General features: G+C 44.6%; 1 protein-coding gene across 5 annotated transcripts in view; it reads right to left on the bottom strand.

Moving 5' to 3' along the window:
• Mpped2 (metallophosphoesterase domain containing 2) overlaps positions 1–19,777 on the bottom strand; it is a 181,104-nt gene that overhangs the window by 117,686 nt on the left and 43,641 nt on the right. For 3 of the 5 annotated variants that reach the window (XM_006975856.4, XM_042275876.2, XM_006975855.4), the window contains exon 3: positions 8,137–8,318. The exons of 1 other annotated variant lie outside the window; for it this stretch is intronic. In XM_006975856.4, the coding sequence (XP_006975918.1) occupies positions 8,137–8,318 (182 nt within the window). Of the gene's footprint in view, positions 1–8,136; positions 8,319–19,777 lie in introns of those variants that run through there. One more of the 5 variants, XM_042275879.2, reaches the window with a different exon arrangement.

Below are 19,777 nucleotides of genomic sequence, written 5' to 3'. Positions count from 1 at the left end.
TGGTAACCCATAATACTGAAAGGACCAAGCAGACACCATAACAGGCTGTTCAGTCTTCTCTCAGAGACCAGGCCTCAATTTCAGTTTCCTGAGACTTGAGCAAGCGGTTTCTGGAAGGGCCATGAACAAAAGACATAGTCCTTGCAGTAGCTCCCTTTCTGCACGTACTCAAGGTTCAGCCAATTGTTTACTGTCTGAGACGCTTCACCAACTTAGAGCTACGTGCATGAGTCAAGAACAGAGCCTGGGCCACTGATTCAGGCCCCACAGTAGGTGCTAGGCCAGCCAGCTTCCATGGCAGCTCAAGGACCAAGCCTGGGACTTGTCCAGGCCTGCCCCAAAATAGTAACCGTGACCTCTAACTAACCCTACCCAATTAAAAGTTACTAACATGATTGCCACTCACATCAACCAATCCCGAGTCTGTTCCTATGAAGTCTGTAGACTTCAAGCCCACTTTGCTTTAAAAATCCTGCCCCATTGCTACTCGGGGGTCTCTCCTGCTCTGCTGCTGCGTCAGATGGATGGAGAGTCCCGAGTTAACTCGTAAAAATACAAAGACTCTTTGCTTTTGCATCAGATTAGGTCTCTTGGTGGTCTTTGTGGGACCCTGGGTACAACAATACCAACATTCTTCTTAATAATATATGTCATTTGAAGGAACCATTCTACGTCTAGGAATAAAGTCTACGAATGTAATGAATGATGTTTACAAAGAGAGAGCAAGAAGGATGCTCACCAGGACAGTGCGCATGATAATAAAAGACTGGGGACACTTTAGGTGTCCAGTGGTAGAGACGGGACTAACGGCAGTGCACTTACTCGGCCGAGTGCCACACTGACACGGAGTATAGCAGGCTACATTTTTTAAGTTACAATTAACATGTCCAGCTCCGTTAAGTGATTTTTTTTAGTTGCCATTAAAATCCTCAGGGAATGTAGATGTCTTGTTACTAAGGGTGTTCAAAACAGAAATGAAAGTAGAAACATTTCCAAGATGGTGTCTGCCAAATATTAATTACTCTGGAGATGGGATTGCAGAGACATGTGTATTTTTAACTTTGTGCATGTTCACATATTTGGACTACTAAAATGAACATACATGTGTCTTACAATCACAGTATTCTTTGGGGAAAATATTCAAGGCATCTTGATTGATGTGAAAGTTGTTCATATTTTGTTAAGAAACAGCTACAAAAGAGCACTGATGTTTTCTGCAGAGGGTATTTGTGTGTGTGTGTGTGTGTGTGTGTGTGTGTGTGTGTGTGTGTGTGTGTGTGTGTGTGTGTGTGTTTTGGAAGGAGAGCAGAAAAAGAAAACATTCCAGAAGGATTCATATTAAAATCCATGTGGTTCCGTCTCTCTACAGGTATTCTGTTTCCTTCCTACCACAATCTCTGTGTTCTAAACTCTAAGTGTGAACACAAAAGATGTAGTAGATGAGGATAACAGCCGAGACTGTGAAGGCTTTTCCTGTTCTACCAACAGTAAGATCACAGGAAAGGAGCAGAACTGATTTGTGTATACATCTGGGATGCTGGTCACAGTCACACAGTTAAAACCATCCTTCACATGATGCTCCTACAACGGAACATTCCCAAGACTGTCCTGGAAGCATTTGCATTCACTCTCTTGGTCCTAGAGAAACTGAAGCTCAGAGGTATTCAGTGTCAATCCAAACCAAAGAAAAGCCCTATTTCAGAGTTCACGATATTGGGGGCTATGTTAAAGGAGCACTCTGATGGACTCGATTATCATGTATGAACTTTCAGTTGTAAGAATAAACCACAAAACCTTTGTATTCCCAATTCATTGTGTTGGAAAGCAAACAGTAGCAGAAGAAATGCTTCTTAAATACTTCTGCACAGTATGCCAGTCACTAGCAACAAGGAACTGGATGCTAGAAAAGGTTTTAGGAGAAAAGGAACAGTGAAGTGAGGGAAAACAAAGGCTGGAAGTACGATTATTCGATTTTAATGTTTGGGCCAAAGTACAAAACGAAAGAAATCTTATCCTTTATGTTCATTAATTCAGCAATCCAACAAACATCTGTGCACATCAGGTGTCTGAAGAGCCCTCGTTAGGTGCACACCATTGTCCAGCAGAGTGAAACACGGGCAAATGACTCTGTTTCAACCACGGGAGGGGCTGTACTGTGTTAAGGGAATTCGACCGTCATGAGGGTCTCCTAAAAAGGTTGTTCTATAAATAAGCAGGAACAGGGTTTACAAATGGAAAGAGGTGGGAAGGGGGCATGATGCATGTGAGAAGTGGGAAGAAATTCATGTGGGAGTCATTGAAAGTTGGCTATGGAGAAAGGAGATACGCAATCAACTAAGAACCCCCGAAGACCATGGGTACAGCATCTACCAGCTGTACAACATTCAAGAAGAGGCCTTCCAGATGTATTCTGAAAGCAAGAGGCCGGCACTGAAGAGAGATCAAGTGAACAGGGATGAGCGTCAGTGAGCAGGCACCGGTGAGGAGAAGACATGGCCAACAGCAACACCAAAAGGCACCTCATAAAATGTGCCCGCAGGGAAGGTGGGATGAGACGCCACCGATGTTCAGAATCTAAGAAGAAGCAATAAAAATAATCACATTTGAACTGACAGCTACTCTGTCGTTAACAAGTTTAACCCAAACCTGTGACTGGGGATCCATTTTCGGCCAGGGTGGAAGAAGAAAATGGTGTGTTTGGGTGGGAGGGCCCGAGCTCGGCTGAGCAGCCTCCGCCTGCTCCTGACATCCTTGCGGCCCGGCTGGGATAAACACAAACGGGACTGTAGTGTTTAACTATGGTTCTTTTCTAAACTGGGGAAGAAAGACATCTGTGTGTCTCTTTCCCACAATCCTACATTCACTCCCTGGCCCCAGAAACCACTTGTCTTTCTAACCTTGGACGGATTCCCTAGAAGACAGCAGCTAGATAGAGTGAGAGGCAGCTTTCCTCTGTAAAATAGTGGCGGTGGGGTGGGAGGGTGGTTGGGTGAGGGGGCTGATCAGCCAACTGGACCTTGGCATCTGATGGATTGGGATTAAAGCCTGAGGTCACTTCCTAGTTGTATGCCCTTAACTAGTTAATGATACCTTAGTTCTTACTACCCTAACAAGCTACTCACAGGACTGCATAAAATGATACATGAATGGGGCTAGGCGTGGGAAACTTAGTCCTCAGAGATAAGACGTGTTAGTGCACCCACCCCACTCTGCCACTTCCAAGTTCGAGTCCCAACTGGGCCATTTCCTGAGTGAGCCTCGGCAATTCATCTGATTTCTCCAGTTTCTGTTTCTATTGAAGACGGAGGGGTCTGAGGGCTCTTCCAGCCTGAGGACTCTGTGCCACTGTGGAGACAGAGGTTTCGTTCCAAGCTGTCTTACACCCGTGCGTCAGCCACTTGGAGTTTCTGCGTCTTGAAGCCTACGCTGCAGGCTCTCGTAGCTTCCTCTGCAGAAGCTGTGGACAGCTGCCTTGAGTGTCTTTTCTGTAGAGTGCTAAAACACTCCGACAAAGGCAACTTAAGGGAGAGGGGTGTATTCTGTCTTACAAATGAGAAGTACAGTCCACCATGGGGGTGGGGGGGGGGGTGAAGGCAGCAGGAGCCTGAAGCAGCTAGTCCCACTGAATTCACAACAGGAAGCAAAAGGCAATGGATGCCCACTGCTTCTCTGTTCCCTTTCTCTACTTAACTATTCCGGGATCCCAGCCAGGGAATGGTGCCACCCATAATGGCTGGCTCTTCCCTCATCAACTAAGGCAATCAAGATAACCCCCAATGGCTGGCCCAGGGGCACATCTAGGTGATTCTAGATTCTGTAAAGATGACAACGCTAACCATCACACTGTCACACACCAGGACATAATAAGCTGAGTCACAGAGTACACCCTCATGTCCTGGCTAGTCTTGTGTCAACTTGACACACAAACTAGAGTTATCTGAAAAGAAGCAACCTCAATTGAGAAAAAGCCTCCCTGGCTGTAGGACTTTTCCTTAATTAGTGATTGATGGTGGGGGGCCCAGCCCACTGTGGGTGGTGCCGTCCTTGCTTGGGCTGGTGGTCTTACGGATCAATAAGAAAGCAGGCTAAGGAAGCCAGTAAGCAACACCTGTCCAGGGCTTCCGCATCAGCTCCTGCCTCTAAGTGCCTGCCCTGTTTGAGTTCCTGTCCTGACTTCCCTCAATGATGGACTGTATGTGGAAGTGTAAGCCAAATAATCCTTTTCCTCCCAGCTTGCTTTTGGTCACGGTGTTTCATCACAGCAAAAGAAACCCTAACAACAACCATGAAGTAATATTTTTATTATTGCCCATTTTGCCAAAGAAGGGTCCCAAGAGTCAGAAGGTTAAACAATTTATCAAAAACAGTAAATGTAAAACTAGGTGTCCTCTACTGCTTATAACTTCAACAAGCATCTCACTTTCCCATCCTTGGGCTGTTCCTAGCTTCAGCTCAATCTTGTGGGCTATAGTAGCTCATCTCATAAATTAATCCAAATTAATAACTTTCTAGGTTACACCTGCCCTGTGGCATAGGGACATACTAATGAGGGCCTGCCATCTCTGAACCAACAGTGAGCTCATTAGGGATTCTTAGGCCTTGGAGCTGGTGGGTCAGGATGAGAGTCAAGAGGAGCAGGACTGAGGTCCATCTTTCAAATATGTGCACTATTAGCATGTGGCCAAACAGCTACTCAACTTCCAAGTGAAGGTGCTGATGAAGTTACAGCTTTTCCGAAGCTCACAAGCCCATGAGCAACTCTTTAAGTCACACTTTATAGTCACACAGCTCCATGTTTACCCAATGAGCAGACTTGTGTAGATCACTTAGCTCCTTCTGAGCTTTATTTATTATTACATTTATTTATTTATGGTGTATATGTGTGTACATGTGTGTGCCAGGGTCCATGTGTGGAAGTCAGGTGACAATCTGTGAAGGTCAGCCCTCTCCCTCTACCATGTGGGACCTAGAAATAGAACCGAGGTCCTTACACTTGGTGACAAGGTGGCCTCACCTGCTAAGCCATCTCACTAGACCCTTTGAATTTTCTAATCTACTAAATGACCTTGGAGAAGTTATCTGTAAAATGGGAAAAACTTTGGCAAACAGGTGTAGAGTGCCTGGCCTGTCACTGAACCAGATTAACCCAATGATTTAAAAAAAAAAAAAATGGAGCATGAGAGAAGGCAATGTTGTTTGCAAAGATCAGGCTAGTAGAGAGGAAACACAAAAATCAGTCAGAGGTCATGGACTTGAATGACCCGAGCTGGTGAGAGTTGACTGTCCCACTGTAGCGAAGGCCCTAATCACCTTGACCTCTACCTGGCAGAAAGGGCTGCAAGCGCCCTTTCCAGGGGAGAGGTTCCTGCCTGAGCCGAGTGGCAGAGTAATCACACCCCATCTCTCACCCTCTGAGCACCCTGAGTTGCCCTGGTAACTGTGAGCTATTCTCAGCCTTCTCTATGGGAACCCAGCTCCTCTACCCATTTCCCATGGGCTCCCGTTGGTCTCTTGTTCTGCACCCCTTATTGAGACCTCTCCCTCCTGCCTCACTAGGTCAGGGTGGGGGTTAGAGGGATGAGAGGATAAAGGAACTGACGTGCAGCTAGGCTTTAGCTTTTTATTTCCTTATCATTTTATTTCCTTAGTTACGGCACATTTCCATTTATGGAGTACTTTCCCTTATAAAAATCTCCAAGTGTTTATTTCTAATCTACTAAATAATTCCTCTGACCTCTTCTTGTTTTTACCCTTTAAATATCTGTTGATGGTTCACTCACCACATTCCCCATTCCATTATTAATGGCCCACAAAACTCACTACCAGCAATCATTTACTGATTAATCTGCACAGCAATCCAGAAAGACAGGTAGTATTAATCCTTAGTTCTGCAGAGGGAAACCAAGGGAGAAAGGGGTGAATTCAGACGCCCAAGGTCAGTAGCTTCACAAGATTATAACCAGGACCTAATCTGTCTGTATTTCTGTGAACACCTCCCCCAGGCTGTGCCCTTCCTGGAAAATAAAACAAAACCCCCCAAAAGTTAGATCCATACCTAACTTTAGCTGCAAAGAGGTCATTGATAAGAGTGGCTAAAATGGGGGCTGGAGAGATAGCTCAGTGGTTAGACGTGGACACTACTCTTGCAGAGAAGACCTGTGTTCTCAGCACCCAAGCTGGACAGTTCACAAAAGCCTGTAACTCCCTCTTCAGTGAAGGTGACACCTCTGACCTTGGACAGTGCATACACACACACACACACACACACACACACACACACACACACACAGAGAGAGAGAGAGAGAGAGAGAGAGAGAGAGAGAGAGAGAGAGAGAGCCTTTAAAAAGAGTAGCTATAATGAAAAGATAATACTTGAAAGAAAAGTTTACTAAGGAAAAAAAAAGTAAAAAAATTTGATTTACACCCAACTCTGCCACAGAAAGACTAAAACTCCTCATAACTTCTTTGCATCTCTGTCATCTATAAAAATGAGGTAACTATGCTAAGTGACTTCTAAAATATTTGTCTGCTTTAAATAAGACTGAGCACCTACTGAAAGGGCAGAGGACTTAAAAGCTCCCAAATCCAATGCCAAGACCATGACAGACTGGTGCATCATCATCCATCGCTAATGAAGCCTGGCCACCACTGCAGAGCCTGATGCCGCTCAGCAGCAGAAACAGAGAACTGGACAGCACTGCCTCGAGACTTCAGTTCATAAGTAGGCTTTTACCCTTAGAAATAAGTCAGTGGAAACAAAAAGACACACATCAGAAAATAGACATTTCAGTTCTTACTGCCAAAGGCGATCCTGCTATCTATTTAAATGTTTGTTTGTAAATATATGTCTTACCAAAGAAAAGTAAAACCAATATGGTAGGTTGTCCCTAAACGAGATACAGAAATTACACAAAAATGCTTACTCTTACCAATAAACAGTACCAAATAAAAGTAGCCAAGAACGACGGAGACAATGACGTACAAGTTGATAGGCATACATGAACACAAGAAAAAGCAACATTGTTCACAGTTAAGCTTATTTTTTTATTAATGTATTTCAAACATTTCAATGAGCATTATTTGTCAATTAACACACACTCTTTATCACCTCTAATCAACGACTTAAAATTTTCCCATACCTTGCTTTAGTTTGATAAATAAATAAAAAGTTTCTGCCTAAATCTCCTAAGTCATTGCCATTGGCTCACATACTATTCATGACATCATTCTTCTGGAATGATTATTTTTTTTTTTTTGCTCGTAACTATATAATTCTTTAGTGTCTTCAGAAATGCTTTACCCCTGTTTTTTTTTTTTTTTACTTATAATTTGTATTTCCTTTATGACACCGGGACTGACTTCAGCAGCTTGAAGATGAACAAGTGGTAGGCAAGTACTCTACCACTGAGCTGCCCCCCAGCGCTAAATCTCTCTTCTCGTACAGGTGTGAATACCTCCAGGGTGGCCTTGCAATGCCAGTATCTGGCAGCTGCCCTCCCAGGACCCAGTGTTTCGCTGAATTATTGACCTATGGGTCCATCCCCTGTGTTCAAGAAAATCTAACGTTCTGTTTCCAGAGCTTTATGTCTGGGGAGTCCTGGCCAGGGTGCAGGACACTGGGGAAAGCTGCTTCCGGGCAGTACAGAGCTCAGGAGGACCTGGGAAAGCTGCTTCCGGGCAGCACAGAGCTCAGGAGGGCCTGGGCTTCCTAGAGGGACTTTCACATCCTCTCTGTTACTTAGAAGTATTCTCTCACTGCTAGGTCATTTACACATCTGTGATCATAATACCTTGGAAAGACTAGAGCCAATGAACTAAGAATATGATTCTAGGCCTTGTGTGTGCCAATGAATGTCCTCATTAAAGCAGGATGAGGGAGAGGAGCTTGGTTTCCAAGCCTCCCATCTCTCAGCCCCAGAGCTGCTGAGGCCAGGCACTGTAAGGATGCACAGTAAAATTAAATATCTAAAAATTCATCTTTAATTAACAAAATTGGATTAAAGCTAGACACCACGGCATATCATACAAGAAACGGCTGAGCTGGTTTCCAAGTGCTCTAATTCAATTAGGACGCAGTGAGTGACACTCAGACTGGGAAAGGTTAATTGGGGCCGCCGGAACGCAATCATTCCTTACCTAACCAGTCATTAAACTTCTTAACCTCTGAGGGCAGTCCCAGCTCGGTGAAATCGCCTGTGTGGAGAAGGATGTCCCCATAAGGCATCTGGATACCATCTGTTCTGGAGTGTGTGTCTGAGACGCAGACAAACCGCGTGTGGCCCGCTGGTTTTGGAGTGTCATATGGGATGGGGTCGACCCTAAAGTAGACATAACAGATCCCGTAACAGTTAAACATGTTAGAACCCTCGTGATAGTCATCACACATACATATCGACTGTCATCGTGTGCACACACCCAAACAATCCAACGTAAGGACAGAAGGACCCCAGGTAGAAAGGGACACCTGGGGAATGTGAAAAAGACAGCATTCCTCGTGTACAGTCTCACTAGGAAAACTCACAATGTGTTACTTACCTGGTAGGAAAACTAAGAGGAAAGAGTCAGAAAAGGCCCAAGCAACTGATAGTGATTAACACTGAAGTTTGGTGATATTGCGCCCCAACTGAGGAAGCGAAATTATGCCTTTTCTCTCTCACCATGTTTCTACTCATCCCGCCACTCATTAGGAAGTGGATATCTCATTTATTCCTTCTTAAACATGCATAGCTTAAGCAACGAGCTAATTTTCAGAAAGCAGCCTGCGCATGCTCCGTCAACTGAGATGCGGAGACAGCCCTTTACATTCAGTTTCCTTTCCACACTCACTCAACACCCGCGTCTGCGAAGTTTTGCTAAAACCTTTACTGATCAAGTTGTGGGGCGGCAAAGGAATGCAGCTAACAGGCTTTTAACAAAATGCAGACATACTAGAAGAGCTTCGTCAAGTTCATCTTTACCACCAGGAATTACCTGTAGCCCAGGTTACACCTTAGGTTACAAGGCATGCTCAGACACCTCGGGCAAAGATTCTCTGTAGTACAAACAGCATGTCTTCTAATGGATCTGTATGTGTCTGTGTATGCATCAATACATGTATTGTTTCAGAGACCTAAGCACTGTGAAATTACATGAGGGCCATAAGAACCAAAAGGCAAAGTGATCAACCCGAAGCAAAGAAAATGAAAGAGAACACTTTTGTTTAATTGAGTGTAACAAAGTGTGCTAAATAAACTTGGTAAAGAAATGCAAATCTGACTCTCAGAGCAAACAGTTTTAATTATTTAAGAGGTCTGTCCCCCACGTTCAGGATGGTTTAACTGTATCAACTCTCCGCCGACAGCTCCCTTTAATTTCTCTGTACCCGTGTGCACTTATTGCTGGACTCCAGAGGGAAAGCAGCAGTTATAAAGGCAAAGACAAGGTCACCAGAGAGGCAGCTAGGCACTGCGGGGGCTGGAGTGTAAAACGTTAAATAAGGAACCCCATGTTTTATATCACAGCCCCACCCTGGATAGCCGGCAAGCATCAGGTAACACGGGAAAACACATGCGAACTTCTGAAGCAGAATGCCTCTGCAGGGTTTGTTTAATGTCTTTCTCTGTTTTTTTAAAGAAACAATCTATTTAACAAGGTAATTGCAGTAAGAAAATAAAGACATTCGTATGCAGCCTGGAGAGTCCTTAAATTTCTTCCATGTGAGCTTAATCTTTTCATCTTTGTCAAAGAAGCCAAGTAAAAAAGAAGAAGGAGACTAAGAAGAGAGGAGAGTGAGAAGGCGTCAGGAGCTGGGACACGGTTGTCCAAGTCAGTCTAATTAGAAACCCCCAGATAAAGTTTAACTTGTACAAAATACATCCACAAAGGCTGCATTTTTCCTATAAAGGCTATAAGTGAATATGCTGCTACCACGGAGAAAGTTTACTAGCCCACAGATCTCACCAGTAGCCCGTGAGCCCTTTGTATTATATTCAATGATGCTTTATCTTTTAACATAGGAACGTACTCAGTCTTCGTTCGCTCACTGAAATTCTTCCATTCAGGCTCAGTGGTTCCCATCTTATCAACAACTCCTATCTGCTGAAAGTAGCTCTTCCAGAGAATGGGTGACTGTTCCACTTGCTGGCTGACTGTGTTACCCTTTAAAAGGGACAGGTATGACTCCTAGACAAAAAATTCAGCTGCTCATACTAATGGGACTACTGCATTCAGACCCAATCGACCGACATTTGAAGACTTTACTATTGGATCGTTAAAAATAAGAACAAGTTGGCCGGGCGGTGGTGGCACACGCCTTTAATCCAGCACTCGGGAGGCAGAGCCAGGCGGATCTCTGTGAGTTCGAGGCCAGCCTGGGCTACTAAGTGAGTCCCAGGAAAGGCGCAAAGCTACACTGAGAAACCCTGTCTCGAAAAACCAAAAAAAAAAAAAAAAAACAAGTTAAATGTTGTGAGTGTGCACAGGGGTGTGCGCACATATCCTTCTTTTCCAGTGTTAATCCAACTAATATAACACAGACACGGCCCTAGTCTGTAATTCTGTCAAGATACAGGCAAGGCTACTGCATCCAAATACCTGGAAGTCCATCCACTTCAGTCTATCAGAGGGTCAAAGTCATCGTTTTGAACTAGGTAGTCAGAAAGTAGTAGCACATGCCACTGTGAACAGACCCCATCAGTCTATGGACTGGCAAGCACAACCACACCCAATCATACCACTGCACAGAACGTTTTCACCATCTTGAGTGTATGTTGGACAGCGAACTTTGAGAAACCATGGGAAATACCACTCACTCACTTTTTAAGTCACTTCCACCTTCTCCTGCACCCTCCCACATCTTCCAGAGAAACATGCACATGCCCAGAATTAATGCATGGAATCCAAGGTAATAAAAATGGGGGTGGGGACAAGAAAAAGAGAGAAAATTCCTCACCTCCATTGTGAGCCAGAAAGAGATGGAAGAGGCCAGACCAGACAGACAGAAAGACATGCAGAGACACCTCATTTATGGACGTTATGGGCATGATATTATCAAAGAAAACGGCACACATTTGGGAGATACATAGAAGAATGACTGAAGAAGGGATTTGGGGTAGTGGGAAAGATAAACACAAACACAAACGCTCGGACCTTGAGACACTCAGGTCCTTTCCTACAGCATAAAGTTCGAAGCAGGAGATGGCTGCAGAAGACAGGACAGGGCACCATGCCACAGCCACACCCTAGCACAACGTGATAAATATCACCTGGGAGCCAGCGGGAGGAAGGACGGTGTCTCCACCCACAGACTCCAAAATCAACACTAAGCTGTCTGGGACAGTAGCTAAGTTTCAGTGAAGACAATTAAGGTTGAGACAACCCTGAGGGAAACTAGTGCTTCCCAACTGGGCATCTGCTAAATACCTTGAAAAGGCAAGTCAAGGCAGATAGACGCTTTTGCTACAGGGAACATCCGAGGGGAACTCTGCAGGAGGCGGAGCTACCTGTTCACCTGTGGGAAGTCTCGCATTCCGTTTTCCTCTGTACTCAATAGCTCTGACACTTATTGACTGTGCTACTGATTTCTCAGATGACCCAATGTTTTCCCTACAGCACCATGGCAAGTATTCTAAGAAGAGTATACCAAGGCCATTGAAGCCCCAGGGTCAGATTCAAATACCAGAGTGAGATTTGCACATACTTCTGAGTACTCCCAGGGGGAAACAAGTTGACATAGAGAGATGAAAAACAAAACAAAACAACAACAAACAACAACATAGTATCATAAAACCCCAAAGCAGGAAATACCTTATGGAAGTGTCTGGTTCAATACTTTATACAATGCTTAAATACTCTGCTCATTCCCTGCCTAGCTAACACAAATGTCCATCCCAAAGTGTGCCGAGAAAGGAAGCTGTCAAGCCTCGTCTTTTCTCCCAGTGCCAGGGGTTGCTGAAGTTCTATTCATTAGATAGTTTTGGTTCCACTCAGCCAAACAACAGTAGTTCTACCCATAGACTCGCGCTGCTCTTAACTTTGCTCAGAGAAGCTCCTTTCGCAGCGGATGGTGGTTAATGCAGAGACTCATAACTGCTTAATGTGCTGGACAGAGATAACTCGGGGCTAGACTGCGGATGGGTCATCTCTATTAAGCCCTCAACATTCAAGGCTCAGGGAACTTCAAGGTAGAGGAAGCTTACAGAATCTAAGAACAGCCGGGCGGTGGTGGCGCACGCCTTTAATCCCAGCACTCAGGAAGCAGAGGCAGGTGCATCTCTGTGAGTTCGAGGCCAGCCTGGTCTCCAAAGCAAGTTCCAGGAAAGGTGCAAAGCTACACAGAGAAACCCTGTCTCGAAAAACCATAAAAAAAAAAAAAAAAAAAAAAAAAGATTCTAAGAACAGGCAGACTGTCCGGAGAGCTGTGACATGCTGACTTCCAGACATGATATGGCTGTTCCACACACTACCTCACAGCAGCCAGGGATATGGCTAACCATACAAGCCCTGCCTAAGATTGATCCAGTTAAAATTCTAGCACGGATGGCAGAGGCCTTCCCCTACTGGAGGAGCTCTTGGCAATTTATGGCTGCTGAAGAAGAAAGAGTCACCCTCCTTTGGAGATGTGGCCATTGGTAGGCTGTTCACACTTCTGTGAAAGAGCAGACATCTATGTGCATATGGGAAGCACTAATGGGACTCAGGGGGTATTAATAACAAAAAATAAAAATAAAAAAGGACAGTAAGCTGAAAGGGGGAGGGGTGACCGCACTGAAGTAGTATTGGATAGATGTGTACAATATCCATGGTATAAATGGATGGAATGTTCAAAGAATAAAGACATATTTAACTCCCCCCACAAAAGATTGTAGCTCCAGATTCTGCATCTCTAAGGAAGGCAAGCATGGCTCAGGGATGTTATTGAATTGCAGTTCTAACTGAGTCATTTGCTTTGAGTGAGTTTCTTAACTCCTTTGAGCTTTGTTTCTTCCCATCTATAAAATGAGAATAACAGTGCCTAGTCTGCTGTGCTGCTGTGAAGATATAAACACATTTCAAGATATAGTCACATTTTCAAGCACATGCTCTGAAAATGGAAGCAGAATTAAGGAGGGTAAAGTAAGTGTGGCTACAGAGCCAGACTACAGGGCTCTGAATCCCGCTTCACAGGTATGAGAGTGTGTGTCAGTCGGCGGTCAGAGAGGCCAGGCATAACTTTAAATGGGGAAAAGTTTCCTTTCACTCACAACCGCAGGGGCTTCAGTTCACCGTCCTGTTGCTTTGGGCTTGTGTTAAGGTCAAACTTCATGGCAGGGAGCACTCAGTGGACCAAAGCTGCTCTCATCATGGTGACTAGCAGTGACAGAGAGAGGGGTACAGGTCTCACTACTTCAAGGACATGCCTCCCATGGCCTCACTTCCTTCCACTAGAATGCATCAACTCTTCTCAACAGCACCACAGACTGGCAACCTAACCTTGAACAAAGCAAATGGCCTTTGGGACATTTCAGAGTCAAACCATACATGGTGTAAAAAATCACAATAAGTGGCTTAACCCTTTGCTTGGTTCCTTCATCTAGAAAAAAAAAGAATATAATAGTGCCTACTACCACACATATGTACATATGTACACAATATGCACATACACACGAAAGTAAAAAGATCTCTCTCACACACAACATGTAACACAATAATGGACACAGAATCCACTCTGAAGACTTATTTCCTCATGGCCCTGATTCTTTGTCCTCATTCGTCATTCTAAAATAATAAGAGAGTAAGAATCCAGTCACTCAGTCACTTTTCCACACAACAGCTCCCCAAATATTTGAAAACATCTCCTATGATCCCCTGTAATTCTTACTCTGGTTGAGTGGGCAGTTTAGTTTATCCAGGTTTCCTGTGTGTGCCAGGGGACCTGACCTAGTTACCCCAGAACCCTGGTGAGCTTGTCCTAGGTACCAATACACGGGTTGGAACACCTTCATTTGTAGTGTAAACTTCATAGCCTGGGTGAGGAGACAGAACAAGGAGCCATTTCCGAAAGGCAAGTGCTACTCCAGGCCATGGAACGGTCCGAGTCATCATCTCAAACTCATTTCCAATTAATTCCCCATTTTGTTTTGTCTTGTTTTATATGTATGAGTGTTTTGCCTTTGTATATGTTTGCATACCACATGTCTGTCTCGTGCCCTCTGAGGCCAAAAAAAGAAGTCAAATCCTCAGGAGCTGGAGTTACGGGCAGTTGTGAACCACCATGTGGGTGCTGGGAACAGAACCTAGGTCCCCTGTAAGAGCAGCAAATGCTCTTACCCCTTGAGCATCTCTCCAGCCCCTACCTATCCCCATTCTGTGCCAAGTCTCAAATGCTATTTCTGAAGCTTAACCAAATGCTGTACGTTCAAGCAAATGGAGTATTCCACTATTTCACATTGACACACTGGTGGTTTTTACCAACCCCTCAAAACCATAATACCACTTTTTTCATTATAGTCTTCTGGCCATTTCTGTTTTTCCTCCTAATAACTAATTCATACAGTATTGCAAGCCTCATTGATAAATCTTTAGGAAAAGTCCTTACCACATGGTACGAATTTACTCTTTAGACCACGAGCACAATAAGACCCTTGCATATGCAATTAGCTTCTCATCGGTGTGAGAGTGGCCTGTCACCCTTATCAAGCACTTTAACAGGATCTCGATATATTATCATCCTCTGTTCCACTCCAAGCCCATCATATCAGGCTTATGCAATGCACTGATTTTATCTTCAAAAACCTTCCAATGTGACATTAAAGTTTTCATTTTTAACATAAAATATTTCAGATACCATGAAAGCTAAATTTATATGTGTGCCGTTATGCCACCAGAACTAGACATTCTGCTTGATAAAGAGTAATGCAAAACCTACAAGCACAACAATAAAAGACATAAGGATTAGGGCTGGAGAGATGGCTCAGCAGTTAAGAACACTGGCTGCTCTTCTAGAAGACCCAGGTTCAATTTCAAGCACCCACATGGCAGTTCATAGTTACCTGTAACTCTAATTCCAGGAGCTCCAGATGCCCTCTTCTGGCCTCCCTGGACACTAGGCATGCATGTGGTGCCCAGATATACATAGAAACAAAACACCCATACATATAAAAATAATTTAAAAACAAACAAATAAGGACTAGGCTAAGAATTACAGCGCTTCTATACAGGAAAAGAACTCAATTTGACCAGGCCTGTATCTTCTGCAAGCATCTGCTTCACTTGCCTTCTTCAGTTTTACTGTTAAATTTTTTTAAATATTTTTATTTTATAATTAATTTAATTTTACATATCAGTCACAGATTCCCCTGTCCTCCCTCCTCCCACCACCCAGGCCTTCCCCCCAGTCCACCCCCCATTCCCACCTCCTCCAAGGCAAGGTATCCCCTGAGGATTCAGCCCAGCATGGTAGATTCAGTTGAGGCAGGTCCAGTCCCCTCCTCCCTACACCAAGGCTGAGCAAAGTGTCTCAGCATAGGCCCTAGATTCCAAAAAGCCAGCTCATGTACCAAGGACAGGTCCTGGTCCCACTGCCTGGGGGCCTCCTAAACAGTTAAAGCTAATCAACTGTCTCACTTATCCAGAGGGCCATTAAATTTTTTAAGAGTCTTACAGTTCTCACAAAAATTTACTTTTAGTTTGTTCCTGAAGAGTATGATCTATGACGTCATGTTTGCCATGTTTTTCAATTACACATTAAAATAAATTAAATTTTTATCTAAGATTTATTCACTCTAACACATTTCGCCCAACACCAATAATAATGTATCTCACACTTTGGGAAACACTGATTGGTGTAAAATGACTCCCGTCCCCTGAGGAATCAGAACCAGAGCTAATATCCAGGTCTGGGAACTCGAAATTCACGTCTCTCTCCATCCACTTAGTTTTGGAAGTTATCTGAACCTGAGAATATAGTGATTTTAAAATGATAAAATGTGGGCCAGTGAGACAGCTCATGTGAAGGTGCTTGCTGGTGGACCTGCCAACTAGAATTCAATCCATGAGACCCACATCATAGGGGAGAACTGACTCCTGAAAGCTGTGCTCTGACCTCCACATATACACACATACACACACACACACACACCACAATAACTAACTAAAGAAATAAATAAATAAAATATAATAAAAAAATTTAATAAAATGCCCGTAATTCAATCCCCTAAACTCTGTCAGCCAATAATATTTAAAGAGACCCTCAATTCTAATGAAATTTACCATCATATCAAGTCTCTCAAAATCTTAACATGCATGTAGTGCACCAAGGGAAGAAACAACATAAAAACTTGATTTTTAAAATATTACTGGACATTAGTGGCCTTCATTTGTGAAGATTTTTAAATCACAAGCACAAACTTGTGATTTTAATGTGGGTCTCTGGAGAGGGGCTAAGTCCATTGGCAAGCCTTGAAATGAGCCCAGACCAGAGATGCCTACTCTTACTACATTTGCCCTGTGAGAACCTGGGCAGTCTCTTTCCTCCTCCTTTCCTTGTGTATAGAAAGAGGGTCAGCTCCAACAGCTACAGGGTTCCAGAAAAAGAATTCAGCATCTTCTACTTCTCTGTCTTCTATCAGTCTGTCTTTCTCTTTCTCAAACAGGGTCTAATGTAACCCAGGCCACCCTTGACTGTGGTGTGTAGAGAAAGTTAGTGCTGAATCTTAACCCTCTTTCCTCTTCCTCCCCAGTGCTAGGATTGTGGGCAAGTACCACCATGCCTGGGCGCTAAGGTCTCTTAAAACCTCTTCCTTGTTTCAACTTCACACTCTGCTTCCCTGGCAAAGTTCACTGCAGCCCAGATCCACCCAGAACTAGTGAGGCTTTGTAGAAGAACAATGAAATGGCAACTCCACTCTCCAGGCAGAGCGTCTGGAAGTATTTGCTGCAAAAGGGAACAAAGGGGCCAGAATTCCAGATACCACACAAAACCAAACGAAAAGCTGTCCAGTCCAACTAACGTGCCTCCAAAAACTATCTGTTCTCTTTTTCCTGAAACTACAAGCTGATGAAGCGTTCCTGCTTTGGCCACCACACCCCAGAACCTCCGCAGAGCTGAAGGAGTGTGCAGAATAGAACCAGGTGTATAAATACATTCCCATTTGCTCTGCGGGCTGCGCTTCCCTGTAACTGCTGAAGCGCTGTATCAACACTGTTCCATCACCAACTAATTACAGCGAACAAAGGCCACTGCACTGCACGAGTGCATGCCGCCTCTGTTTTCCTCTGAGTACAGAAGTACAGTGCCGACGCTCAGTGAATATTAAGTGGTAACAATTTAAATCGTCGAGCACTGCACGAGAGATGTGAATTCCTGGTCCTACAAGTGTGGTGACATTGGAGGTGTTTGTATCCTGTCAGGCTGGCTACTGGATTAGCCCTGGAAGTTTCTCAGATGGCACAGCATTAGGTGTAAGTAACCCACTGGAAATGCACTGTTCAGGGTCAAATGTCCGACTCTACTCTAATGTGACAGCCATACTGATTAGCTTAAAATTCTGGATAATGGCCCTATACTTGTGAAAAGGTGACGCATGACACTCTTCCTGAGAATCCACATCCTCCCATGCTGTTAGCCGGTCAGATAAGTCATCCAATAACCATTTCTTAACCACGTATTGATCTGTGTGCCAGGAACCATGCAGGGTGGGTGCCGGGAGGGCAAAGAATCTTGAAGGACTCTACACTAGTCCATAAATTCACTACTAAAAAATATGATTGGCAAGCACCTTGGTCACTTGGTTATTTCACAGGGACTCATTGAGCATCTCCTGTAGCTCATGGATTACAGGAGCTGTGCTGCAGACCGCCGTAAGCCCCAAGGTGTACTGTGTGGCTTGTGAATGTAGGGAAACCATAAGGAAGTATTACAATGGAGGATTTTGTAGTGTGTGGGATGAAGGAGAACACAGGAGGCACAGCCTGTGTGTGGGTAGCAGGGATGGAGCATTACAGTGGGTTCAGAACACAGGGTAGTGAGTGTGTCAGTGTCATGTGCGGGGTGGGGGGTGGAGTGGGGTGGGGTGTTCTGTCTGGTTTAAGGAATCAGAAAGACGAGACCCAAGAATATCCCAAAGTTGGAATTTGACTCCAGATTAAAAAACAAACCTAGAACTTTAAAACTCGGGAGGAAATAGCGGTTGTCTAGGGAGTAAGAGTGTGGAGCTACCTCACCTGTTAGGGACCTGTGCATAAGCTGGTGTGGCTGGAAGAGTGTCTCTGTGACAGTGAGAAGCAGAAGCGTTGAAGCCCAAGTGAAACTGGAGGGAGGCTGAGCCACAGAGAGCCAAACTGTCACAGGGCTCTTAACTTTAGGAAAGGCGACATGGCTCCCCACAGGGGAAGAGAGGACAGGTCAGCTCAGCACTGACTGCAAATCCCTCTATGTGCGGTGGGAGAGATAGGCTGGGCTGAGAACGTGAAGGAAAGGCAACAGGAGAGTGGTGACATCATACACGGAACCGTCACACTCATGCTCACACACACCATCAAGGAGTCTGTCTCCTGCAGCTCGGTCTCCTTCCCCGTTACCGTCCTAATCCGAATACAAAACCCGGACACACTATCACCTTGATAATGCTAGTGAATGGCGGCAGCAGTACTCATTCAGATGCTGGGCACTGTGCGATACAATTGAAAAAAAAAACAAAGAGCAGGGCCACGTCAACAAGGTTTTAATGCTCACTTTGGGTTTCTTTTTCCAACTTTGGTTAGTTGATAGAGCCACAATGCTAGTCACGCTTATGGCAAAAAACACAATGTTTACCCAAATATGGGAAGTCATGTAAGCATGTTTCAAGATAAGTGAGCAGCTTTAAGACCCTTAACATGGCTCTAACATTTAATTACTTGTAATCCAACATAATGGTTTTTACATTTAATAGTTATGTCTCTGGAGCTGTCTTGAGATGATAAAGACTTTTTCCCTATATTTTTACTCCTAGTTGAGATGGCTAACTGACTGATTAGTAGCAAAAATTACATCCAGCCACACAACCCATGGAGCTCCCCTTCTCCCGACTCTGGGGGGAGGGGGCTGCCAAGGCAGAATTCTACACAGTACATGCTTCTCCATGACTGCCATGAGTCAGTATATCCAAGACACCGAAGGGGGGTGGGGGGGCTTGTGGCCAGTCAGCTAGCTACTGTGTTGAGAAACGAATCCGTTGTAGGTCTGACGGAAGCCCCAGGACTCAGTTTACTTCCAACAACACCACAGGCAATGCCACCGATCATGTTACGTTACAGCTTCTGTTAGCTCTGCCTGGGTTTTCCTGTGGCAGGACACAGAAGGCCTACCAATAAGAACGCTGGGCAATCAGTCCTCTATATCCTTCTCAATTAGCCTCTCTATTTAGTCCAGCGGTTACATACCTTAGCCCATAGGCGACATCCAGCCCCTGTGCCTGTGTTTGTAGCATTTTACGGGCAAACAACCATATTCATTTGTTTAACTATTGTCTATGACTGCTTTCGACACACTAGGGCAGAGTTTTATAGTTGCAACAAATACCATATGGCCTGTGAAGCCTAAAATGTTTACTATCTGGGCCTTTAGAAAACAGGTCTCACACACGTGCACGCACAGAAAAGCAAACACTCAGAAGAGCAGCGAGACCTGGCCACGCATGCGCTGCCTTCCTGAGGGAAGAGGGACAGGGATGAGGAGACGTTGGGCAAGGGTGCTCTTTTGGAAGGATGCTTGGGTCCTTGGAAAGATACAGGAGGTCAAATTGCTGTGGTCAAGTTCATCCGCAGATCTTTTCTTCTA

Source organism: Peromyscus maniculatus, chromosome 4 (genome assembly GCF_049852395.1).
Source record: "Peromyscus maniculatus bairdii isolate BWxNUB_F1_BW_parent chromosome 4, HU_Pman_BW_mat_3.1, whole genome shotgun sequence".
Lineage (NCBI taxonomy): Eukaryota > Metazoa > Chordata > Mammalia > Rodentia > Cricetidae > Peromyscus > Peromyscus maniculatus.
This window is presented reverse-complemented; position numbering and strand designations above follow the sequence as displayed.